This window comes from Capricornis sumatraensis, chromosome 5 (assembly GCF_032405125.1).
Source record: "Capricornis sumatraensis isolate serow.1 chromosome 5, serow.2, whole genome shotgun sequence".
NCBI classification, from domain to species: Eukaryota; Metazoa; Chordata; class Mammalia; order Artiodactyla; family Bovidae; genus Capricornis; species Capricornis sumatraensis.
In genome coordinates, this window is record NC_091073.1 from 102356011 (window position 1) to 102383706 (window position 27696).

The 27696-nt window shown below is 39.8% G+C and overlaps 1 protein-coding gene across 1 annotated transcript in view; it reads left to right on the forward strand.

Moving 5' to 3' along the window:
- Positions 1-27696, forward strand: part of EXOC4 (exocyst complex component 4) — an 816431-nt gene that overhangs the window by 735579 nt on the left and 53156 nt on the right. Inside the window, exons 15-17 of the mRNA XM_068972655.1 lie at positions 8331-8472; positions 20051-20229; positions 23382-23541. Coding sequence (XP_068828756.1) covers positions 8331-8472; positions 20051-20229; positions 23382-23541 — 481 coding nt within the window. The remainder of the gene's footprint in view (positions 1-8330; positions 8473-20050; positions 20230-23381; positions 23542-27696) is intronic.

Sequence of the window (27696 nt, forward strand, 5' to 3'; positions counted from 1 at the left end):
TAAGTGACTTGGTTAAGGAGGAAGGACATCCCTATGCTAAGAAGATTCAACATAGATGCTAATAAGACAGTAGACCCTTTAGCGTGTGAAGATCACCTCTCCATCCCAGAAGCCTGTAGGTTTCATAAATAGGGAAGTAATATATTTAAGAAGACTTCAAAAGTTCCTACTGCGTACAGAACACTGGGGTGGAGGAAGCTTAGCATGCATGTGTTGCAAATCATTTAAGGGAATGAAAAGTAGGGATAGTGGTGTAGAGACATTACGAAAGCTGAGGATAGAGCTCGCTGGCATTAGAAGTTCAACTTGGACCTGGGGTATTATAGTGTAAGACATTTTTAAATCCTACTGTAGCATTGGGCTTGACAGTAGTATTAGTATGTCCCACAGATATTTAAGGAGAAAAAAATAGGTTAGATGGGGATCTCCTGTTGCAGCCCCTATTAACTCCATAAACCGCAGGAGTTCTTAATGTCACAGGCTGATCAGCATCCTTAATTTTATTTTTTTTTACAATGTATGCCAGATGACAGCATCTCAAAATTATTTGCAAAATCTAATAATACATTGCACCAGGAGTTAGGAAGGTCCTGTTACAATTTTCTAAATAGGAAAACTGAAGATTGAGAATTAAATAATTTTATTCCATGTTCAAGCCGAGATCATTTTGTGGTATCTGTACAAATAGAAAGAGGGGTCAGAAATAACAATTACGCCAAAATTTGATCTTCTACACTGTTTTCCAGTGAGACATCTCATGAGATCATTTTTCATCATCTTTTTCTCTCTTCTAAAAAGTTTGAATTCACAGTTAACCTTCCTTTTCCTGCTGTAACCATCTTCCCCTGTTCAATTTATCACTTTCATGACAGCTGATACTAGTCTAAGCTAATATGGCAACAATTTGAGATAATATTGCAGATGCCCAAGGACATGCTCGTATGAGTCAATTAAAGAAGTCACAGTAAGTTGCCATTGAAAGTGTAGCAGCTGCATCCTTGAAAACAGATGCTCTTCTGGGTCTGAATGAGTTCAATTTTGACTAATTTTAAGACCTAAACAGATTTCAGTCTGGTTAATATTAGGATGTGGAACCACTTGAGACATCCTAATGTCCTAGACTGATTGCTTCTCCATGACAGTTAGTATATGCCTTTCCTTGAGAGATGCTGAGTATTTGATATGCTAGGGATTGTATGTCCGTAGGAAATATAGACCCTCAAGTCTCAGCTGTAGGAAGGCGGACTCGTGAAATCAAGGTGACTTCTGAAGGCAATGCAGTTTTTTGTTGTTGTTTTTTTAAGTGCTTTGACTGTAGGGATTGACCAGAATTGCTTTATACTATAAATATGCAAGATTCCTTAACAGCCCAGGAAACTAGCTATAATAAATGACTTCCCTGTCTTTACTTTGTTCCTTGGGTACACTCAAGAAACTAAAGTGAAAGTTAGTTGTAAATGCCAAGTCATTTCATTTCCTGCCTGATCTTTATCAATCTTTTATTATGTGAATTATTTGTCATGTTATATTGGTCAGTTAAATCATTTGTTCTTTTTGAAAAATCAGGAACTGAGCTCCTGTAATGCCTCCTATTATTCTGCTGGCCCTGAAAAGGGGGGGGGGTGTATAAAATCCCTTACTGGAAGGAGTTAATGATCTGGTAGGCATACATACTGATAAACAGATGATAAACAGCATATGAGGCTAATAGAACTGTGTGAAAAACATAACCAGAGGAACCAGTGACCCTGCCAGGAATCATGAATATTTCAGAAAGAGGAATAAGAGCCATCAAAGATACAGAATCATTAACCACCATGATATGTTTAGGGAATTTGCTTTAAAAGGGTAGCAAGTCAAAGGCCCAGAGCTGGGGTAGGGAGAAGTTTGAGAAAAAGGAGAAAGTGGTGAAAGATGGAGAAAACTGAAGTGTTGGGCAGAAAACAAAAACCATGGAAAGCCTTTCTAAGAAGCTTCATCATATAAGCAATGGGAAACGCTGATGTTTTTACAAGTAATTCTTAATAACATAGTCAAATTTTGTATCTTAGATAAATAACTCCATTGATCTAACTCATATTTAATTAGTTAAATATGGAGTAATTATGTAAAGTAGAGCCAGGCATGAGGCAGAGACATCAGTCAGGAGACTGTTACAGTAATCCATGGAAGAGATGAAGGCTTCACCAAGGAAGTGAGCAGATATATAAAAAAGACAATATATTAAGGAAACATTTAGGGAATAAAGTTGGCAGGAATTAATCTTTGCCGAGGAGAGTGAGGGAAAGGAAAGGAGACATTCAAAGATTACTCTCATGTTTGCAACTGAGATTCCTAGATTTATGTACCACTGATAGAAAAGAAATTCAGGATAAAGAACAGATGCTGAAGAGTTTAGTTTGAACATACTGCATTTGAGAGGCTTGTGGGATCTACAGGTAAAGATAGCTTGGTAACAGTTGATCAAATAAAGTTTAGGAATCAGCAGTTCCTAGATCTTCCAGATCCAGGGATCAAATCCGTGTCTCTTAACATCTCTTACATTGGCAGATGAATTCTTTACCACTAGCACCATCTTGGAAGCCCTAGATAATAGCAAAAGCCATGAAAATTGATGTGCTCACTCAAAGAGAACCATATAGAATGACAAGCAAGGGAGACCAGTAGAGAAAAAGTCCCTGGGAACTCCAGCTTTTATGGGTATGCTAAAGAGAATCCAGTGAAGGAAATTATTAAGGTAATGACAGAGAGGTGAAAGGACAGCCAGAGAATTTTGGTGCCATCCAAGCCAAAAGAAATCAGAATTCAAGAAGAAAGTGGCCAGTCTTATGGAATATAGCAGAGAGCCTTTCTGTGGGTAGCACCTAGTGGATTTGGCAATTAGGATACCATAGGCAACTATTATCAGAATAATTACCTAATAAAGATGTGAAGACTGAAGTCAGATTAAGGCACATGGAAGAGTTAATAGAAGGCATGACTATGGAGAAAGCAAATGTTGATAGTTCTTTTGAGATCTCAGTAAGAATCTGAGGTCCTCAAGAGAGGAGTTAACAGCAAGAAGGACAAAAGGCCTGGGGAGAGCAGCGTGAATTTGGGAAAGTTGTTTAGAAAGGGAAAGGATATGGCCAAGCACTAGTGAAAGATTGACAGGTGATAAGACTTTCGGGGGGGTAAAATCCAGAAAATTCTAGGGACAGCCATCTGTACTTTGTTTGGTTTTCCTGTCAAAAAAATGTGTCATAGAATTAGCCTAGAGTTAGTTAAGAATCAGCCTAGAGGGTCATTGGCCAGACAGTGGCATATGGCCACTACCAGCCACAAGCAAAACTGTGAATGAAGACATTCAGCTTCTCAGAGTCTACTGAGGAATGAGCAAGAGAGAACTGGCAACGTCTTTTCATTCACCTAGCAAGCAGTAGCTCTCCCCAAGACCATGGTTTAGCTTCCTCATGTAAACAAATCAATTTAGTACAGAAAGCCACAGTCATGTAGCCACAAATGCTTAGGAATCTCAAAGATGCCTGCTTTTATGCAATGGTTGTAAGAGGAACAAGGATGTTTTGAATGATGTGATATATTAGAAAAACAGCTCAAAGTGCATATCTTAATAAAATTGTTGTTGTTGTTCAGTCACTCAGTCCTGTCCTACACTTTGTGACCCCATGGACTGCAGCATGCCAGGCTTCCCTGTCCTTCACCATCTCCTGGAGCTTGCTCAAACTCATATCCATTGAGTCAGTGATGCCAGCCAACTATTTGGTCCTCTGTCATCCCCTTCTCCTCTGCCTTCAAACTTTCCCAGCATCAGAGTCTTTTCCAATGAGTCAGCTCTTCACATCAAGTGGCCAAAGTAATGCAGCTTAGGCCTCAGCACATCAGTCCTTCCAGTGAATATTCAGGATTGATTGCCTTTAGGATTGACTGGTTTGATCTCCTTGCAGTCCAAGGGATTCTCAACAGTCTTCTCCAACTCCACAGTTCAAAACCATCTATTCTTTGACACTCAGCCTTCTTTATGGTCCACCTCTCACATCCATACATGACTACTGGAAAAACCATAGCTTTGACTAGATGGACCTTTGTCAGTAAAGTAATATCTCTGCTTTTTATTATGCTGTCTAAGTTGGTCATAGCTTTTCTTCCAAGAGCAAGCATCTTTTAATTTCATGACTGCAGTCACCATCTACAGTGATTTTGTAGCCCAAGAAAATAAAATCTATCACTGTTTCCATTGTTTTCCCCATCTATTTGCCATGAAGTGATGGGACTGTATGCCATGATCTTAGTTTTCTGAATGTTGAGTTTTCAGCCAGCTTTTTCACTCTCCTCTTTCACCTTCATCAACAGGCTCTTTAGTTCCTCTTCACTTTCTAGTATAAGGGTGGTGTCATCTGCATATCTGAGGTTATTGATATTTCTCCTGGCAATCTTAATTCTAGCTTGTGCTTCATCCAGCCCAGCATTTCTCATGATGCACTTTGCATATAAATTAAATAAGCAGGGTGACAGTATACAGCCTTGATGTAATCCTCTCCCAGTTTGGAACCAGTCTGTTGTTCTGTGTGTGGTTCTAACTGTTGCTTCTTGACCTGCATACAGGTTTCTCAAGAGGCAGGTTAGGTAGTCTGGTATTCCCATCTCAATTTTGCACAGTTTGTTGTGAACCACACAGTGAAAGACTTGAGCTCAGTCAATGAAGCAGAAGATGTTTTTTGGAAATTATCTTGCTTTTTCAGTGATCCAGTCGATGTTGGAAACCTGATCTCTGATTCCTCTGCCTTTTCTAAATCCAGCTTGTACATCTGGAAGTTCTTGGTTCATGTGCTGTTTTAGCCTAGCTTGGAGGATTTTGAGCATTTCTTTGCTGACATGCGGAATGAGTGCAATTGTGTGGTAGTTTGAACATTCTTTGGCATTGCCATTCTTTGGGATTAGAATGAAAACTGACCTTTTTCTGTACTGTGGCCACTGCTGAGTTTTCCAAATTTCCTGGCATATTTAGTGCAGCACTTTAACAGCATCATCTTTTAGGATACTTAATAAAATAATCAAGTATGGATATTGTTGAAGGCCGATATATGTGGACTCTGCCAATGAGAAGAGTAATCCCTGACATAAATATACAGACATGAGCCTCTAAAGGTGTACATGCATGCGTGTGTGTGTGTGCGTGCGTCAACTAATCTCTATCTTGACTGTAATCTCCCAAGGAGATTCTGTCAGCTTTGCTTTTTTCGGTAGATTTCCATTTGACATTTAAGAGGTAGTTAATTGTTCATGTTTTCTTTTCCATCCTCAGCATCTCTTTGCTCAATATATCCCTTCTTGTTAAGAAAACTTCGTATGTTTGAGTGAGCTCAATTCTCAAACCAGCTTTTCAGTGGAGCCCTGGGCATCATTTTTCATGTTGCTTTACTGAAATGTTATTTTTGCTGTAGATTACAGTTTCACAAAATATAAAGTGTTGTGCTGCTGTTACAAACTACTTCTACCTCATTCATTGCAAGTTTTACCAATACTGCTTATCTGGCTGTTAATTTACTCTACTTGGATTTTTTTTTTTTTTTTAACATTTGTAGAGTTTGAAAGTAGTCAACTGCTACACATGATGAAATTACATATTTCTGTAAGAAGAAAGGGAGATTTTTTTAACTTGGTGAAATTTGTCCAAAATGATTAGTATAGCCTTGGACCTTAGACCTTGAACAGGGATTCCTAGGTAGTGCAGTTGGTAAAGAATCCACCTGCCAATTCAGGAGACACAAGAAATGCTGGTTCGATCCCTGGGTCGGGAAGATCCCCTGGAGTAGGAAGTAGCAATGCACTCCAGTATTTTTGCCTGAAAAATCCCATGGACAGCAGAGCCTGGTGGACTATAATCCATGGAGCTGTAGCATTGGACACAGCTGAGCACACACACATGTGTGTGTTTAGACTATGAGCCCAATTTCCTTAAGGTCTGATTTCCTCCTTTTTTTTTTAATTGATATATGCTTTGCTCTTCCTGGCACAAGGTCACACAACAGAGGAATTTAAGGGTTCAAAGGCCCTAATTGCCTTGAAATATTAGAACACTGTTGCTTATTGTTGCTTTCACCCAGTCTACCAAAAGAAAACGTTATGAAGGCAGTGATCTCACCTTGTATCAAACAACTTGAAAAACGATAGCATTGGAGAGGAAAAGCAGTGTCTACTTCCAGTCCTGCAGACCAAGTCAGTGAACATCTCAGATAATGCCAAGGCTGATAATAATTTTAAATCTCCATCACTGTGTTTCCTTCCTCCTTACACATCCATTCCCTTAAACAAAATTCTTTTTTAGTGTGTTTACCATACTTTAATTTATTGAAATCTGCTTCCACAAAGGAGAACTTAGCCTTTTAAGCCTTGACTGTCTCTCTGGGCTCGTGCCCATGCTTGGCTGAGTCTAGGAACAGATGCAGCACTGAAGCGCACAGCTGCAGTTACGCCTTCCACTACAGGTGTTGACGCCCTGCTCCGCACGGCAGACACCTTCCAAGTTAGACAGCGTGCCTCGCCAAGTCCCATGGCCCCTAAGGCCAGGGAGCTCTTCTTCCAAACATTTCATCCTCTGAGGAAGAGAATTTTCACATGGAAAAGCAGAAGATACTGATCAATGGAAATTGAACCTCAAGGTGGATGGCTTTATCTGTTAAGAACCTTGTTGCTATAATTAAGCTTAGAACTCTTAGTCTGGGGAAACCACATGCTACAGGATAATTCTTAATATTAAAATTAATATTGCTTGTGTTTATTATTTATATTAATATTGAGTGAGTTTTCTGTGCTACTGTCCTAAGTATCAACATTTTAACTACATTAACCCATTCAATACTCCCAACAACTGTAAACTATTCAAAGTTCCCAGCAACATTCTGTAGGTACAGATCCCCCTTTTACACAAGAAACTGAGGTGGACAGAATTTAAGTCATTAGCTCTTGGTCACAGTAAGTAAGTAAGTAACAGAAACTGAACTCAAGGCCAGCTTTTGAGGCTCTAGAGAACTCAGAGAAGTTTTGAATGAAATTGCCAAATTCTTCTTGGTGATGTTTGAGAAACTGTGGGGAACTGTTTACGCAACAGAAGTCTAGACATAAGGAAACACAGCTCACATTTTTGTTTAGTATTTTGCTGATGAAAAATACCAAATGCTCTTAAATGTTTTATCAGTTACTTGGGAGAGTGAGAGAAGTTAGGTTTATCAAATTTTCCAAAAAGACCTTTTTTATGAATTTTAGCTGATTGTAAGTAAGCTTGATATGAGTTACAGGAAATTGTGGCACACTACTTCCTGCCCCCCACCCTAGGAGATTTTAGGCTTCACACAAGGAGCATGGCTTCTAGAACTTGAGAGTTGGTCATTCTCTCTAGACAGGTCAGACCACTCTGTAGTATTTATTATGTTTGGTTCTGAGTCCCCCGTTTCAAAGGAAATAGACAATTGGAATGTTTTTGTTGGTGGACTATGAGAATTATAAAATGGCTCAGTTGTATTATTTGAAGAATAGTTGAAAATCTTGGAATATTTAGCCCAAAAAAAGAGAAGAGCTCAAGGAAGACAGAAGAGGGATTTTTAGTATTTGAAATACTGACACTTGTAAGAATGATTGTTAAGTTGGTAGAACCAGAGCCAACGATTAGAAGTCCATGACAACAGATACAGATTGACCTAAGATGGCCATATCTTTCTTAGATGGAATAGGCTGTCACAAAAGGGCTTCCCAGGTGGCACAGGGGTAAAGAGTCTGTCTGCCAATGCAGAAGATTCAGGAGAAGCATCTTGATCCCTAAGTTTGATCCCTGGATTGGGAAATGGAAATGGAAACCCACTGCAGTATTCTCTCTTGGAAAATTCCATGGACAGAGGACCCCGGCGGGCTACAGTCCAAGAGAGTCAAGCACAACTGAGTATACACAACCTAGCCTAGCTAGCCTTCCTGTCACAAACATTTGTATGCAGCCAAATGCTCCTGGGTGTGCAACCAGGAGCTGAACAGCCACGTGAAGATGTACAAATAACACAAGCATAGACCACATGTTTGGGCCAGATGACTGAATTCACTTCCAAATCTGAGTTTCTGTTTCTGTCATTCTGTGAATTGATGCAAGACAATCCTCCAGGCTTCTATGTTTAATCAGATACAGAAATAGTCTATCTTGTCTTGAATGTCTGATGCTGCCAACACTGGCATTAGCCAAATTGATAAAAACAACATGATGAACAACAAAATCATATGTCATTTCGAAATATCTCTGCAGGCGTCTAATGAAATGATGGGTGTTCCGTCCTCACCTCTTTCTGCAGATCTGTCTCCTGCTCCAGACAACCATGTGAACGTTGATCTCCCTCCAGTGTCAGAGCAGATTATGCAGACGCTGAGCGAACTTGCCAAGTCTTTCCAGGATATGGCTGACCGCTGCTTGCTGGTCCTACACCTGGAAGTCAGGTATGATTTCTTCAAGTACAAGACTTCGTGATTTAAATGCACTGTGGGTCATAAATCACTCACTTCTTCCCATGGAGTGTCACCATCCATTTTTGTTCGTATTATGGATGTTGTTCTTTTTTGATACTGAAAGTGATTTTTAGTGTTATTCAGTCACTGTTAGTTTTAAGTACATGATGGATTGTGAATATGGTGATTTGGAGTTTGCATGGCCCATGACATCAGAAGTGGTCTGGATCAGAATATCTATATGGGTTGGATAGGCCATCTTAAGTAACTTCATTAACTTGACTAATTCAGTTTCCTCCTCTTAAAAATAAAGACAATAATTTCTAACTTCAGTTCAGTTCAGTCGCTCAGTCATGTCCGACTCTTTGCAACCCCATGAACTGCAGCACACCAGGCCTCCCTGTCCATCACCAACTCCCAGAGTTCACCCAAACTCATGTGCATCGATTAGGTGATGCCGTCCAACCATCTCATCTTCTGTTGTCCCCTTCTCCTCCTGCCCCCAATCCCTCCCAGCATCAGGGTCTTTTCCAATGAGTCAACTCTTCACATCAGGTGGCCAAAGTATTGGAGTTTCAGCCTCAGCATCAGTCCTTCCAATGAACACCCAGGACTGATTTCCTTTAGGATGGACTAGTTGGATCTCCTTGCAGTCTAAAGGACTCTCAGGAGTCTTCTCCAACACCACAGTTCAAAAGCATCAATTCTTCAGCACTCAGCTTTCTTCACAGTCCAACTCTCACATCCATACATGACCACTGGGAAAACCATAGCCTTGACTAGACAGACCTTTGTTGGCAAAGTAATATCTCTGCTTTTGAATGTGCTATCTAGGTTGGTCATAACTTTCCTTGCAAGGAGTAAGCGTCTTTTAATTTCATGGCTGCAGTCACCATCTGCAGGGCATTTTTTTAATATAAATTTATTTATTTTAATTGGAGGCTAATTACTTACAATATTGTATTGGTTTTGCCATACCTCAACATGAATCCACCATGGGTGTACACATGTTCCCCATCCTGAAGCCCCCTCCCACCTCTCTCCCCATACCATCCCTCTGGGTCATCCCAGTCCACCAGCCCCAAGCATCGTATCCTGCATCGAACCTGGACTGGCAATTCATTTCATATATGATATTATACATGTTTCAGTGCCATTCTGCCAAATCATCCCACCCTCTCCCTCTCCCACAGAGTCCAAAAGAGTGTTCTATACATCTGTGTCTCTTTTGCTGTCTCACATACACGCAGGGACTTTTTAAATAAAATAATAAGTGCAGTCCCTGCCACAGAGTAAGTGCTCACTATATGGTAGCTTTTCGACTACGATGACTTTATTGCCATTGATATTTTTATTATGGTACTCTGTTAAGAAAGGAGTGTACAGATGAAAGAACTGTGACTCCTTCCTTTAAGAACTTAAAACCCAATTGAAGGAATTAAGTTCAATCATAATTCAAGAAAATAATTTCTAAGATATGATATTGCTGGGCTCTTGTTTCTTCCCCTGAAGTGTAAAATACTGTGATTAGTTTATTATCTATTATCTGTCTAGACTCTATTATCACACCTATGGAAATGGTAGGAAGAAAAGACTAGGAAGTCTCCAATCATTTATTTATTCATTCAATTAAATATATATTAAGTGTTCTAAGAATTGGGAAACAGCATTGAAAACAACACTGAAGGTCTCTGCTCGCATAGAGCTACATTCTTATTGGGTAAACAGCCAATGAATAAATACAAAGGAAAATTTCAGAATAGTGTAACTAAAAAAAGCGAAAACAATAGCAGAATGGAATTAAATGGTGCTATCAAATAGAAATATAAAGTAAGCTATACATGTGAACCACATCAGTTCAGTTCAGTTCAGTTCAGTCACTAAGTCGTGTTCGACTCTTTGCGACCCCATGGACTGCAGCATGCCAGGCCTCTTTGTCCATCACCAGCTCCTGGAGTTTACCCAAACTCATGTCCATTGAGTCAGTGATGCCATCCAACCATCTCATCCTCTGTCGTCCCCTTCAATCTTTGCCAGCATCAGGGTCTTTTCAAATGAGTCAACTGTTCGCATCAGGTGGCACAAGTGTTGGAGTTTCAGCTTCAGCATCAGTCCTTCCAATGAACACCCAGGACTGATCTCCTTTAGGATGAACTGGTTGGATCTCCTTGCAGTCCAAGGGACTCTCAAGAGTCTTCTCCAACACCACAGTTGAAAAGCATCAATTCTTTGGCACTCAGCTTTCTTTATAATACAACTCTCACATCCATACATGACTACTGGAAAAACCATAGCTTTGACTAGATGGACCACATAAATAATTTAAATATTCTAATAGTTACCTTTAAAAAAATAGAAACACGTGATCTTAATGAATCATATTTTATCCAACCCAGTATATCCAAAATATTATCATTTTAATTTGGAATTCACACACAAATTATTAATGAGATAGTTTACATTTTTCATCCTATACCCTTGAAATCTATGATATCTTATGGCATATCAAAATTTGGACTAATCTCATTTCAGCTGCACAGTAGCCACGTGTAGATAGCATTATCATACTGGACAGTGCAAAGAATGGCTGAGGTTTACTAAAGAGTAGGGTTAGGTAATTTTATGTTTTATATAAAGTATCAGGGAAATCGTGACAAGGTACTAAGGAGGAGTCATCTGTACAAAGACCTTATGGAAAAGAGTTTCAGGCAGAGGGAGGGGTACTCGCAAGATCCTGAGGTGGCAGATTTGCAGAACAGAGAAGACCCCAGTATGACTATAACTCAGTAAACAAGAAGATGACAGGACTGAAAGGAAAGAAGCAGGCTAGAGCCTGATCATGTGGGTCATGGAATCCAACCCATTATAGGATCTTCATTTCAGTTCAGTCGCTCAGTCGTGTTCGACTCTTTGCAACCCCATGAACCGCAGCATGCCAAGCCTCCCTGTCCATCACCAACTTCCGGAGTTCATCCAAACCCATGTCCGTTGAGTTGGTGATGCCATCCAACCATCTCATCCTCTGTCATCCCCTTCTCCTGCCCTCAATCTTTCCCAGCATCAGGGCCTTTTCAAATGAGTCAGCTCTTCCCATGAGGTGGCCGAAGTATTGGAGTTTCAACTTCAATATCAGTCCTTCCAATGAACACCCAGGACTGATCTCCTTTAGGATGGACTGGTTGGATCTCCTTGCAGTCCAAGGGACTCTCAAAAGTCTTCTCCAACCCCACAGTTCAAAAGCATCAATTCTTCGGCACTCAGCTTTCTTCACAGTCAAACTCTCACATCCATACATGACCACTGGAGAAACCATAGCCTTGACTAGACAGACCTTTGTTGGCAAAGTAATGTCTCTGCTTTTAATATGCTGTCTAGGTTGGTCATAGCTTTCCTTCGAAAAAGTAAGCGTCTTTTAATTTCATGGCTGCAGTCACCATCTGCAGTGATTTTGGAGCCCAGCCACTGTTTCCCCATCTATTTGCCATGAAGTGATGGGATCAGATGCCATGATCCTTTTTCACTCTCCTCTTTCACTTTCATCAAGAGGCTCTTTAGTTCCTCTTTGCTTTCTGCCATAAGGGAGGTGTCATCTGCATATCTGTGGTTATTGATATTTCTCCTGGTAACCTTGATTCCAGCTTGTGCTTCCTCCAGCCCAGCGTTTCTCATGATGTACTCTGCATAGAAGTTAAATAAGCAGGGTGACAATATACAGCCTTGACACACTCCTTTTCCTACGAGACTCAGATTTTGTTCTAAGTGCATCAGAAATTTATAGGAAAGTTTTAAGCAAGGGAGAGATAGTCATTCATTCATTCACAGTTTTAGGTCATTTTGGCTATTGTATGGGGGAAAAAAATTGCAGGGAGAAATATGAATGGAAGCAGAGGGATTCGTTGAGACCAGGTATGAGCACCAGAGTGACAGAGGTGAAGGTGTGGAAAGTGTTGAAATTGGGACATATTCTCGAGGTAGAGCTGATAACAGTTATTGATAGATGGGACTGGGTGTAGAACTGGTGGCAGCTGAGAGAAAGGAAGGACTCCCGGAAAACCACCAGCTTTGGGGCCAGAGCAACTGTGGATGCCAAGGCTATGGAGTGAGGTGACAAAGGCTGAGGGATGAGTAACACTCGGGGAGAGGTGGAAATCAAGAATTCCATTTTGGTGACATCTGGTTTGAGATGTTAATTAGACATCTTGGTACCAATGTCAAATAGACAGCTAGATATATGCTTTTGAAATATCAGGATCATAAAGTGTACAGTAATATATTTTCTTCTATATCACCATGAGACATTATTAAAGTTGATAGAGTATTGTCTTTTTGTTTGGAGTCTTTAGTAGACTTGGGTTTTCAAAATGTACATAGGATTTTGGTTTGTATGTTTGGCCTCCAGGTAGAACTTGGCTATCTTGTAGGTGTGCTTAGGCAAAGCTCACTGATAATGTATTGTTAATGTCACTTCTTTTGTATGCTACTTACTTTTTTCATTCTTTATTATCTTGTCCAGTGAATTACTTGCTTATTGCTTGTGAAGACCTTTGAGTAGGGTAAGGCAAGTAGCGTTGTTGATTTGGAGTCTATTTACTCAGCATTATTTTTATTCTTATTTCTTACATTCAGTTGTTTAGAATTAAAGACTATTCCTCTATGCTTTCTGATTTTATGATAATTTTTAGATTTATTTTCTATTTATTTACCAGCTGACAGTGAAATAAATCAGATATTTTCTGTGAATAGATAAATGCAGTTGATGAGAAAAAAAAAACAGTAATACTCTGATGCCTCTGTTACCTGGGTTGTGCAGCAAACCATCAAATTAATTACTATCACAGCTCCTAGAATTTATGCTATTGATCGCGTGTGTACACGATGTGTTCTTCATTTGGAATTATCAGCTGGTAGTGTAGTTAATTTAAAGTGTGATATTTTCAAGGCATTTGAGTAAGATCATTTTAATCCTTAACCTCTAACCTGCTTTTTAAAATTGTTGTACATCTTGGCAATAGTATTTTTAATAATGTTAAGCATATTTTAGTTATTTAATAATTAACTTTACAAGAAACCATTCAATGCTGTAACATCTATTGCCATATCTCCTTCCTCATTAATTTAAAAATAGAAAAAGGATCATTTTAAGACTAAATTACAAAAAAAAAAAAGACTGAGTTTTAGAGTCCTGGATGCAGAATTATCTTTACTTGACTGTAAATGAAAACATTAAATATGTTTGTTTTTTCCAAATTAAATTTTCTTATATCTTCTTTTAACATGGTTTCAACATTCAGGTTGCTTTCCTATGAATGTGCTCCAGATTGTCTTTGCTTTTTCTTAAGTATGGTACAAAAAACGAGACAGAGCATTCCATGTATGGCTCAGATAGTGAATGTTGGCATACTTTATTCATTCCTTGTCACAGTAACAAGATTTTGTTTGTTTGTACAGTTAATGGTAGAAAAGGAATAAGGAGAACCCCAAGTAAATCATTACTGTAGTAGTCCAGTGCTACAATAGAGGAGATGGCTAAGGGCTATGGGTACCCACAGTGCGTGACTGTGGGAGCAACTTTTAGCACCTGGGAAGCAGGAATCAGGTGTGCCTCATTCATTGCTCTGGCTCTAGAACCTGTAACAGTCCTGTTGTATAATAAGTGTTCAGTAAAAACTTCAGTGACTCTGGAGATTTAGCTGGTTTGAAATCAAACCCAGATAAAATAAGTGCAGGTTCCCCAAACAAAACATGCTACTCATCAAAGACAGTGAATTGGTTTGGAACTCACAGTCCACCATATGGATTGGATTGGCCAAAAAAGTCGTTTGGGTTTTTCTATAAGCTGTTACAGAAAGACCCAAACGAACTTTTTGGCTAACCCTGTACTTAAGAGGTACAAAGACTGCATGGCCCGACATCATCCTTGTCATCATAATCAGCGAAAGTTAGTTTTGTTCCCATCCGGTTGTAAAGGAGAATCAGCTTAGGACCTGTGGTCCTGGAGCTGGTGCAATGAAGAAGTGGCTGGTTTGGCACTCTCTGGCACTTTTACCCAAGAAGCCAGTACAGAGAGAAAAAGGACAGGGGGGCCTCAATTAATGGCAAAGGCTAGAAAGAAGTCTAGAACAACTTCAAATACCAAAAATTTGTCTTATTCCCCCAAATATTTTTACATCCATAGCCCAATTTTTTCTTGAACATTGTTAAAGTTCAAACCAAAAATACTCTCAAAGCCAGTAGATTCTGTTTTGAAGGACATAGGACATTTTACCTGTGTCCGTGTAGGTCACATTTAACCACTGAGCAGTGCTTTTTTTATACAGTTTGAAGCATAAAGCATGTGACAACCCCAAGAGATGAAAGACATGGTGAGACCATTAAAAATGGTTGAGGTTTTTTGGTTTTTGGTTTTTTTCCCCTATTTGAACTTTAGAAGAGGATAATTAAGTTGCCATTTCAGTCTGAGATGCTAAGAATGTCACCTTTATCAGCTGACTTCTCTCACCATCAGGAAGGGTTCTAAGTGGGTTCAGCAGTAACTGCCTGTCGCTGTTGGGATCCTAAGTGTGCACTTTCTGAAAATCAACCATCCTGCTGTGTAATCAGCAATATTTGCAGAAAAAATATTAATGCCAAAGTCATGTTAAGGTCAGCAACAACATGCCAAAATTCCAAAGGAAAAAACCCCACTTTTTCTGAACTTGATATTTGCCAATGACTTTTAAGTTCTTTTTCATCTCTGATCATTTGGGGAGAGGAAGGTTGTGCCTCAAAATAGTTTTTCCCTCTCCTCTCTGCCATTCACTTCAGTATCTCATGAAAGTGTTAGTCGCTCAGTTGTGTCCGACTCTTTGCAACCCCACGGACTGTAGCCCACCAGGCTCTTCTGTCCATGGGCTTTTCCAGGCCAGAATACTGGAGTGGGTTGCCATGCCGTTCCCCAAGGGATCTTCCCGACCAAGGAATTGAACCCGAGTCTCCTGCATTGTAGGCAGGTTCTTTACTGTCTGATCCACCAGCTAAGTCCAGTATCTCATAAACACCTCCAATTCATAGTAATTTCCTAAGCAGTCTCTACTTCTAGTTTCTGTCATTCTATACCATTAATTTACTCTTTATGCTGTGCCAAATCATCTTGCCAAAACTCATATCTGATTATATTGTTTCACCTCTTAAAATCCTGTTTAGATGACCTCAATCTTATGACGACATGGTCCCTGACCACCTCCCCAAGCTCACCTCATGCCTCTGTCATGTCATCTCTATGTACTGGAAGGAACTTCTGGTCAGTCCTTAAAACCGTCCTCCATTCACACGCTCATGCCATTGCACATGGTCTTCCCGTTGTCTGAGGCGTGCGTGCGTGCTCAGTCACTCAATCGTGTCCGACTGTTTTCAACCCCATGGACCATAGCTCACGAGTCTCCTCTGTCCATGGGATTTTCCCAGCAGGAATACTGGAGTGGGTTGCCATTTCCTTCTCTGGGAGATCTTGTCAACCCAGGGATGGACTCCAGGTCTCCTGCACTGGCAGGCGGACTCTCTACCACTGAGAGACCTGCGAAGCCTCATTGTCTGAGGTGGTAATGTCTGTAGTTGACTGTGAAAGTATTTTAACGTTGATGACTTGATTTTATTTTCAACTAAGAGTTACTTAGTTTAAATTTCAACTGTGAAATAGCAGTCGATTTCCCCAGGCATGAATCCCACTCCAGGGTTGTTCAATTTTCATTTTATCAAAAATGTCTCATTCTGGAAGGTCTGTAACATGCAGTTACTGGTATCCTGATCAAAACCATACACTTCAAGCATATGAATGTCAGAATGAGTTTTTACCGGAAAAATGAATCTTTAGTTTTTAGTAACTGTTAAAGTGATCACCTATCATAAAAACACACTGATAGTCAAGATATTTGGATTTCCTTAAATGAACAGATTATAAAAATATAGTACATCCTATGCAAAACTTACTTTAAAATGGATCATACATCTAAGTGTAAAACTTCAAACTGTAAAAATCCTAGAAGAAAATACAGGAAGAAATCTTTGTAGCTTTGATTGGGCAAAGTTTTCTTAAAGCTAACCCCTAGAGTACCATCCATAAAAGGAAAAAAAAATGATTAAATTGAACTTCATCGAAATTTAAAACCATTCTTTGAAAGACATTGTTAAGATGAAAAGACAAGCCAAAGATTGGGAAGAAATATTTACAAAATGCATGTCTGATAACTTGCTACCCTGGTGGGTCAGATGGTAAAAAATCTGCCTGTAATGCAGGAGACCCAGGTTCAATCCCTGGGTCTGGAGAAGGAGTGGCAACCCACTCCAGTATTCTTGGCTGGAGAACTCCATAGACAGAGGAGCCTGGTGGGCTACACTTCATGGGGTCACAAAGAGTCAGACACAACTGAGTGACTAACACTTTCTTTTCAGCTCATATAAAAAACCCTCAATACTTAATAATAAGAAAATAAACAGCTCAACAAAAATTTAGGCAAGTGATATGAATACAAAGATGTATGGATGGCAAATAAACATATGAAAATGTGTCCAACATCACTAGTCACTAGTAAAATGCAAACTAAAGCCCCAGTGAGACACCACTGTACATCTATTAAAATGACTAAAAAAAAAATTTTTTTTTTTAACTGACAACACTTGAGGGCAGTATCCTAGAAGAAATAAGCTAGACAAAGAAAGGCAACTACTGCATGGCATCACTTATATGTCAAATCTTTTTTTAGGAAATTGCGGAAACAGAGAAGAAAAGTGGTGGCTAGAGGATGAGAGAAATAGGAAGTGGTTGGTAAAAGGCTACAAATCTCAGCTGTAAGATAAATAAGGTCTGAGGATCTAATGTAAACCAGGATGACTGTACTTGATAACACTGTACTGTATAATTGAAATTTGTTGACAGGGTAGTACTTAAATGTTCTCACTTTTTTTAAAAAAGGAAGGATAAATATGTGACGTGATAGATGTATTAATTATCTAGATGAAGGGAATCCTTTCACAGTGTATACATATATCAAGTTGCCATGATGTACACTAAATATCTTATAATCATTTAATGCCAGTTATACCTCCACAAAGCTTTTTATTAAAAAAAAAAAAAAAAAGCTAACAACAAAAAGTGCTGGTGAGAATGCAGAGCGACTGGAACTCTGGTACATTGCTAGTAGGAAAGCAAAGTGGCACAGCTCCTTTGGAAAACAACTTGGTGGTTTCTTACAAAATTAAATGTACACTTAACGTACAATGCAGCAATCCCACTTCTAGATATTTTCCCAAGAAAAAGAGAAAATTATATTTACACAAAAACCTATACGTGAAGCTGATTAATTCATAATCACTGGAAACAAGAAACAGCCCTGATGTCAGCTGGTGATGGTTAAAGCGTGGCACATTCATAGGCAGGAGGCCACGCAGCAATAACAAGCAATGCACAGCAGCATGGATAAATCTCAGGTGTTCGAGGCAGACTGAAAGACACGAAACCCCAGAGGCTGCATGCTATGTAACTGCATATAGATGGCTTTCCAGAAGAGACAAAACTGGGGACAGAAAATAGATTTGTAGTTGCAAGAGCCTTGGGGTAGAGGTTGACTGCAGGGTGGCACAATGGAGTTCTGGAAGTGATGGAATTGTTCTATAATTTGATTATGGTGATGCTTATAAAACTGGTTGCATTTATCAAAACTCATAAAACTGTACACTAGAAAGGTGAATTTACTGTTTGTAAATTGTCTGTCACCAAGATGATGATTAAGCCTGTGGTTGCAATATTAGGGATGGTGTTCAAGGCTGTGGCCATTTGTTTAGGCATATTCTCATTACCTGATGCCAGCTCTGAGCATAATAGAATCCCGACTCTGGATTATCATCCTGTCTACTTCCAGTAAACCTTTCCTGTCAAGATCAGACAGAGCACGGAAAACAATCACTAAACTTACAGAACAAACCTGTTTGATCTATACCTGCCAGTGGATGGGGGAGGGGTGGGGTAGCTGTATATTTGTTTTTAGTAAATACCTGTATGTGTGGGTGGCCAGTCCTGGGTGTTCATTGGAAGGACTGAAACTCCAATACTTTGGCCACCTCATGCGAAGAGTTGACTCATTGGAAAAGACCCTGATGCTGAGAGGTATTGGGAGCAGGAAGAGAAGGGGACGACAGAGGATGAGATGACTGGATGGCATCACTGACTCAATGGACGTGAGCCTGAGTGAACTCCGGGAGTTGGTGATGGACAGGGAGGCCTGGCGTGCTGCAGTTCATGGGGTCGCAAAGAGTCGGACACGACTGAGCAGCTGAAATGAACTGTGGTAGAACAATCTGGCCTGAAATGTGCTTTCACTGCAGCTTAATAGAAAGGTTATGGAGTAGCCAATCCTTCCCCATCTCAGACTTCTTGACAGTTAATGATACCTACCAAAAAGAACCCTAGAGTTGTGCATGTTCAGACTAACTGATTTCAACATAGGAATGCGCTGTTCCCTCAAGCTCACTCAGATGTGTCTTCTAAGACAAGTATCAGCTCCTGTCCTGAACCTTTCCTAATACCCTCTGCACACTCCCATGATACCCTGAGTACACTTGCTTCTGAGTAAAAAACCATCCTCTTTTGCTTGTTTTTTCTTGGTCGTCCCCATTAAGCCATGGCATTTTAAATGGCACAAACTGTGTCTTATATTTTCACACCTTCTAACAAATTCACACACATTCAGTTAACGTTTTGCTTAAGTAATAGAGTAACAATAATAAATATGATAATAGTGCTACCCCCGTGCCTTTCTGTGTAGTAGTTCCTCAGAGCACCCTGTGAGGTATGTGTTGTTATCATCCCCATTTCACAGATAAGATAACTGAGGTGTGGAGAGATTAAAAAGTAACTTGCCTAAAGTCAAGCAGCTAGCAAATGACAATGGAAACCAAAGTTTCAGAGATCTGTGACCTCTGTCTCTCATTTTCGCTGCAACAGTATCGTTGAAAGAGAATACTTTTCACTATGTGCAAGCAATCTTGTCACAGGAAAGATTTTTTCACTTATCTATTCATCACCCTCAATGTGTGGATTAAACAAGGGAGGATCACAGAAGCTGACTTGCTCAAGATCACTCAGTTTTTCTATAAAATAACTAAGATAGCTTTCTGGGCTTCCTGGTGGCTCAGAGGTTAAAGCGTCTCCCTGTGTCTGCCTGCAATGCGGGAGACCTGGGTTTGATTCCTGGGTCGGGAAGATCCCCTGGAGAAGGAAATGGCAACCCACTCCAGTATTCTTGCCTGGAGAATCCCATGGACAGAGGAGCCTGGTGGGCTGCAGTACATGGGGTTGCAAAGAGTCGGACATGACTGAGCGACTTAATGTATGTATGTATGTATGTATGTGTGTATGTATGTATGTATGTATGTATGTATGTATGTAGGATAGCTTTCTGATGAAGAAGGGGAAGGATGCATAAAAATTTAAAGGGCCACTGCTGTCTTAAATATTTGGGTGCTCTGTCACAAGAAGAGGGTTGTTTTCATCAGGAAGAATCATTGCTAACTTCTTTCCCCCATCTCTCTCTTCCAGGGTTCACTGTTTCCACTATCTCATCCCTCTCGCGAAGGAGGGGAACTACGCCATTGTCGCGAATGTGGAAAGTATGGACTATGACTCGCTGGTGGTGAAGCTCAATAAAGACATCAGCGCCATTGAAGAAGCCATGAGTGCCAGCCTCCAGCAGCACAAGCTCCAGTACATATTTGAAGGTCAGACCCTGCCCCTGTCCCTGAGAGTTTGGGAGGAAAGAAGGGTGAACGTTTTCCTGATTTTCTCTATTACTAAAGCTCAAAATTTGTAGAAAAAGCTTTTTTATTTTTTTGTGTGTTTGTTTTTTGCTTTTTGGATTAAAGCAGCAATACCTAGCCTCTCTGTGTATGGCTAGGTAGGCAACAATATGGCTGCCATCTGCTCTTTCTTGACGAGGAGATTTAATCCAAGATGAGGCAGATGGCAGCCCGGCTGCCTCCTTGACACACCACTCATGAGAGCTGGGTAAGTGTGTGGCGTGGACCACAAATTAACTCAAGAGGAGCTCATAAAGGAAAAAGAAACACACGCAATAAGAGAACCCTGAGAGATCCCCTCATTGGCTAAAATTATCACTGGAAGGGGAAGTTTTCTTTCAGAGGATGAATTCTTGTCTGAAGAGAAAACAGAAACCACTGATGAGCTGCAGTTCTGAGAAGTCTGCATCCATAAAAGCCTTCAGAGTGAAGAAAGCAAGGAAGGGTGTGAACAGCAGTACTGTCCAAAGGTGTTTGCCATCAACATTCAGAAAAATGAGCCGCCAGCCAAATCATTTGCATGATGAATTCCTCCAAAGGACCCTCTTTTAAGACTTCCAATTATACCCCCTTTTCTCTTGTTTCGGTTAGTTTGTACGTAGACCCTGGGGCCAAAAGTATCTCTGGTGTCTCACAGAATTGAGCCAGTGTAACTTAAAACAAGTTAAGAAGGTACTTAGTGCAAAGGACTGTGGCAGCTTGAAGATGGAAAGAAAGTGTCAATGCATGACCACGTCTTGCTTTATGAAGTGATTCTGTTCTAGCAAATGCAGGACCCACCCCCCACCTCCCCACCCCTGCAAAAAAAAATCCTGTTTTCCCATTAAATTATGTCATAGTGAGGAAGATGTGTTCTGAAAGGGAATGTTCCTGAAAGACTTTAGCCAGAACGTGTAAGTGATAAAAAAGAAAAAGGTTCATCAGCCCCAAGGCTCTGTGTCCTGGGGACTGCAGTCATACTGTCTGTCTTAACAGCATAGCACCCATCTAAGAATCACTCTCCTAACCACAGAATTCCCGTCTGGCTTTTGACACTGGCTCTTCCAAGTCCCACATGTCACCATGCACATCCCAGAGTTTTCCTCTCATCTGGACCAGACATTTCTTGACATCTAATCCTTCTGGGAAACAATAGAGGTATAATCCTCTGACACAGAAGAGATTTTAACTAAAAAAAAAAAAATCATAAATTGGAAATTTCCTACCTAAAAAGCTAGCTGTCCCCTGTCATATCTCTTTCTAAATTCAAGGGCATATTATTGAATTTCCCCAGTGGGGGAGGTGACAGTGGTCTCAGTCTTCTTGGTGTGGCAAAGAGAAATATTTTATTATTTTTTAAGGGGTGTATTTAATCACAGATATTGTTTAAAATTCCTGGTGTATAGTGATAATACAAAGCAGACCAACTTTTAACTGGTTTATTATTATAATTTATCATGCTTAATTATTATATACATTTATTTCTGTAATCTATTTTTTAGTCTCGATAACCAGTGCATCACCTCATAGCCTGCGCTTAGAGCAGACCACATTAAACCACTGCAGAACAAAATTCTGCCTGAAGTTATGGGCTCAAGGGCATCATAACAAAAGAACCTACAGAGATTTTTCACATAAATTGTCTAGCTTTAAATGTAAAATCCAAGTGTGTGTTTCTGTCCCTTTGAGTGAAAATCTTTTTACTTCACCTTAGAAGAGTAGCTAATTTGTCATCTTGAAGAAACATTGGGTGAGTGCAGCTGAAGCAATGGAGAAGGCAATGGCACCCCACTCCAGTGCTCTTGCCTGGAAAATCCCAGGGACGGGGGAGCCTGGTGGGCTGCAGTCCATGGGGTCGCTAAGAGTTGGACACAACTAAGCGACTTCACTTTCACTTTTCACTTTCATGCATTGAAGAAGGAAATGGCAACCCACTCCAGTGCTCTTGCCTGGAGAATCTCAGGGACAGAGGAGCCTAGTGAGCTGCTGTCTATGGGGTCGCACAGAGTCAGACACGACTGAAGCGACTTAGCAGCAACAGCAGCAGCTGAAGCAAGAGATGTTGCCTTCTCCTGTCCTTTTCCTACATGTATCTTAATCCAGGGAAAACTTGTTTTGAAGACAGAAGGAGCCTTTGAACCTGAAGTTACACCCTGAGACAAAAATAGTAGACTATTCTCAACTAGTCAGACTAACTTCAGATTTCTGAGAAAATATCTTGCCAGAGTCCAACTTTATAAGAATAAGAGAAGAAAGAGGAAGAGAGGTTTACTTAGTTCCAAGCATTTAGAATTAAAATCTAACTTCTAAAAATGGTAACCCACATGTTCCTTGGGTTGTTCTGAACCAACATTCCTCAACTTCATTACCTAAGATAACCTGAAATGGGATCTCTTAGTTTGTTGACATCCTAACCAGCAATTTGTCGAATTTCACAGACCTTAAGACAGAACAACTCACTTAACAAGACCCCTGCAAACTGCCCGGGAGTCTTGTGTGAGCTCAGCAGTTCATGTGTGATCTGCTTTCCCTTCCCCTTTGTTCCTAATGACATTCTCTCCCGTTACTCCTTTAGAAATGTACTCCATTGTCAGTGTTGGGGTATGTTACCATTAATGCCAAGAATCCAATGTCTTATTGATTTACTTTTATTTACATAGGTTCCCAGTCAACTTCTGAGCCAAAAGTACAACCCCTACCTGTTTTGTAGGAGGAAAAGGAGGCTAAACAGATGATAGTATTTACATATGGGGTACTCTGCTTTAAAATAGCTCAACAGGAAAAACAGAAGTTTTACACAGTAATTTAAAACAATCCAGCATCTACTCTTAAGCCTTGGCATGTGGCTTTAGCTGCATATGGCAGTGCAGAAACCGTGGATGTACCAGCATGAAGTGTCTCCACTGGTAACTCCTTGGGCAGTATCTAACTACTCCAGAATCATTGTAAGATCAGGTGGTCCAGCCATCAGAGCTAGGTTTTCTTCGGTCACTTACATTTTCTGAGGAGTAGAGAGAGGAATCCCGTGTGTCCGTTTCTTCAAGGTGGCGTTAATCTGCCTCCTCCCTCCCCATCACCCTGTGCTCACCCCTCAGGCCTGGGACACCTGATCTCCTGCATCCTTATTAATGGGGCCCAGTACTTCCGGCGCATCAATGAGTCTGGCATCAAGAAAATGTGTAGGAACATTTTTGTCCTGCAGCAGAATTTGACCAACATCACCATGTCACGGGAGGCAGACCTGGATGTTGCAAGGTAAGAGAGGGTAGATCGGACTCAGTTTGTATTCCAAAGCATTCTACCAAGTCATTAATAAAAATGAATTCTTAATCATTAAAAAGCTAGTTTAAAAAATGAAACAGAAGTGATGGATGTTAATTAAACTTGTTGCAGTGATCTTTTCACAATATATCCATATATTGAATTATTACACTGTACCTCTGAAACTAATATGTCAATTATACCTCAGTTTTTGAAAAGGATAAAAAATGGAACTAACAGATGTCCTTTGGTAATAGGGAAGTAAGTCTATAAAATTCTATTGGATGTTTAATGACCGTGAAACCGGTAATTTTTCCTATTGTCTAACCTAAGGTCTTTTACTACAGAACTTCAGTAACTTTGTTTTCTAATTGTAAAAGTAATGTGTGCTCATTGCATAAAATATGTAACATAAAATACAAAGAAAAATATAAACATCACTCATAAACTTTTAATCTAAAAATGCGATACTTGATATACTTTCTCCTGGTTTTTATGCATGTGCTGTGTGTACAGGTGAGTCTCATTTGTGGGCATGTGTATCATTTCTCTTTACAAAATTATTAATGGGTTTTCTATTCATTTAATTTGTGTTTTCCTGTATCATTAGTAACCTTTGAAAACATGGTTTTTCCCATATCCATTAATGTCCCTTGAAAATATTCTTTTTAATGCCTGAACAAATGTTTCATGGGGTAAGTAAATCGTAATTTATTTATCTGATTATTAATATGTGCAGATTTGTAGACATTGGGATTTTTTACATATTCTCTCATTATAAATAACATGTATTGAATGTATTTTTACACGAATCTATTTCTTCATCGCATCTATCTTTCCCAGTTGAAATCCATCCCCTCTTCTTCCTTTCGTTGGGGAGAAAATGGTTACTCATCACTCTCCATGCTATTCCTTCATGTAACTGAGGGTTAATTTTTTAAAATAGTGTTTGGACTTTCTCTTTTCAGGGTTTGCTGATCTCAGTTTTTAGGGTTTCCTTGTAATACTTTTTTTCAGTTGTAAGAGTTAATCTTCTCTCTTTATGTAGTCTCAACGCTACTCATACCTTTCTCTTTTTTTTTCTTTTTTTTAAATTTAAATTTATTTATTTTGATTGGAGGCTAATTACTTTACAATATTGTATTGGTTTTGCCATACATCAACATGAATCCGCCATGGGTGTACACGTGTTCCCAATTCTAGTCAGTGGATCTTTGGGGCTTTAATGAAAACTTTAGAAGTTTTGAAGAGGATGGATGATGATCATGGTGTTGGTGTTTTATTGCTGATTATACCTGGATGACTTTTTCCATGAACCCCTTTATTGCTGGGAAGTTTTTTGTTTTTAATAGTCCAGCATGCTCCTGCCTCTTATTTAGTATTTCTGTCTTTTCACTTGACTTTTTGATTCCTGAAGAAGTTTAATAAAATTTGAAATAATTCTTGAGAAATTTTGGGGAAGATGAAATGCTGTATTACTTTGACAGTCATTAAGACATCCATGCTAGGATCTTTGTCTTGAAATCATATAGCCATACATCTTCACTCTCACCTTTCTTCTCTAAGTTGTGACTCGTTTGTTCCATTGCTACCCTGTTGTTCTGCTTTTCTGTCCTTCTTCTCTGTCATTTTTTTTCTGTTTGACTGTGTGTGTTCATTACATTCCCTCTCTTAGGCTAAATTCGGTGGAAAGCGTTCCCTGCTCAGATCAGGGAAACCAGGTGTGACTGAATGCTGCATTTATTTGGCCTCCCTTATGGGGAATGATCTCATTATTGAATTAGTCTATTCATAATAACATTGAAAATGGGAAGTTAAGAACACAGAGGCCTGAGGGATACAGAGAAGCATTACTAATTCTCTGAGGAATATAATTCCTAAATTCAATCATCCTTTTTTAAATGATTTTTTTTTTATTTTGCTGAAGTAAGTAAATTAACACAGCTTTTGACAGACACTATGGGGCCTGCACACATGCTAAAAACCCTAGCAACTGAATTGTGAAATGATGACTGGGCAGTGTTGAGGTTGACATGGATGGGCCATGTACCAGCAAAGCATTTCTTCAACGAAGCCATGCCTGTCACGGTTGGATTTGGGAGCGATATCCAAGGAAGCGGCTATAAGCTTAAAAGATGACCACTTGGGAGAGATACCGCTCTCATTACTGTTCATGGATTTTGAGAGGAGATAGGCTAGCCTAAGTATATAGCTCTAGATGATTCCGTCCTGATCACAGTTCAGAAAGACGCATCTTTACTAGACTTGTAAGCTCCAGGAAATTTTCTGTTTCCTCGGTGTGTGAACCAGAGTAAGTGCTCACCTTGTATACTGGATGAATGACTCGGTATCAAATCAAGGCTTCTTTTTGTGGTAAGGAGCTTGGACAATGGCAAAGTCTAGTTTAACATCCTGAACATTTTAACCAGCTGATGTGAGATCATTTTCTTATAGGCTGTTGAGAAACAGAGCATCTCCTTTGCAATTCTTTCTTTCTAGAAAGTGTTACAAGAAAGAACACTATATCCCTAACTGTTCACAGGCTCTTTCTCCTTCATTTTCTCTTGCTCTCCTACATACACATGTACTAAATACACTTTACAGCCTTGTTTGTTTTTTTTTTTTTTTTGCCCTGTTCTTGATTTTGGTAGGGACAGGTTTTGTGAAATGGGTTCCATCAATTCTACTGAATGTGAAGTGATGTAAAATAAACATAAGAGTTGATACCAAAATAGCCAGAAATAGTAGACTGCAACAGTGTGTCTCAGCATTCCTTAAGCAATGTCTAATCAAGCATAGACAACATCTGTATTTCCAGCAAACCTCTATAGGAATGTTATCTTCTAATGTAGTAATTAATCACTAGTTGCCATGTGTCAGAAAATTTACTTAACAAGAAGTTGCAAGGTTTTTGTAGCTTTTCACTTTCACAGCCTTCCTGACCAGTGGAAAATAGAACACTCTTCCAAAAAAAAGAAATGAGACATCTGGACTCATTCCGTTTATGTTAACTCTTCTACTCATGGTACTGTTGTCTCTTTCTTCGTACACACCTTTGGTCCAACTAATCTCTAATAGGAATAAATCTTGGGTGGGCAAAGGCTCAAAATAACCCATAATATGACCAGAACTGCTGAGAGACCCTGTCCCCTATGGTAATGATCTCTGCTATGGTTTTGACCCTTTTGACCCAACCGTTGATTTTCAGGCTCAAAATGAGGCATTGTCCTGGGAAATCACTACAGACTAACTAGAAAGTGGAAGGCCACTATGAGTGTGCTCTTTAATTGCCTTAATCAAAGCACATCTTACCCTGAATTGTCACATGCTTCAAAGCAACCCACTAGTCAGGAGTAACTGGAGAAGTCTGAATGAGTACTTCCATCCCCAGGGTCATGAATCTGGCAGCCTTTATAGTTCAAGTGAAGCCATTGTTGGGGGGAAAAAAATCCCAGAATTTTCCTCCTAGTCCTTCCGTCTCTTCACACGTTACCCTTTTGTATTGGTCTCTCTCATTACAGTTGCCTCTCTTCTCCTTTCTCTCTCCTGTTACCTCTATTATCTCTCCTTGATGCTGTGGTCTTTTTGGTTTTCTTTAGACTGATCTCTCTCTCATTATTTAATCTGGCACAGATAAGGAAATGAAAGCTAAGGTTCAGGATGTGGTGAGGTCCTAACACATAAGGAAGTGTCCTCATCCTTTTACTCATTCATTCAACACATGTTTATTGAGTGTGCATCCTCTCTAGGTCCTACCCTTGTGGAATTTATATTATTATGGGCAAGAGAGACAAGCTAATAAGCAAGTAAAATACGAAGTGTGCCAGATGATGATACGTGCTCTGGTGAAAAGTTAGGTGTCAAGAAGAATAGAGTGCATTCAGATATAATGAAGGCAATTTGTGATTTTGAGTGTTCAGGGAAGTCCTTAATGCGATGGCAACGTCTGAGGAAAGGCCTAAAGGGAGAGTAGGTCATGCAAATACATAGAGGAGCTTCTGAGGAAGGGAGCACTAGGAGCAGCGAACTAGAAAGAGGCGTGTGCTTCGCATTTAAAGACAGGAGAGAGGCCAGTAACGCTGAAGTAAATAAGCGAGGAAAGAGTGAGAGATGAGTCGCAGATTTAATCAAAGAAGCTGAGATCTTGAA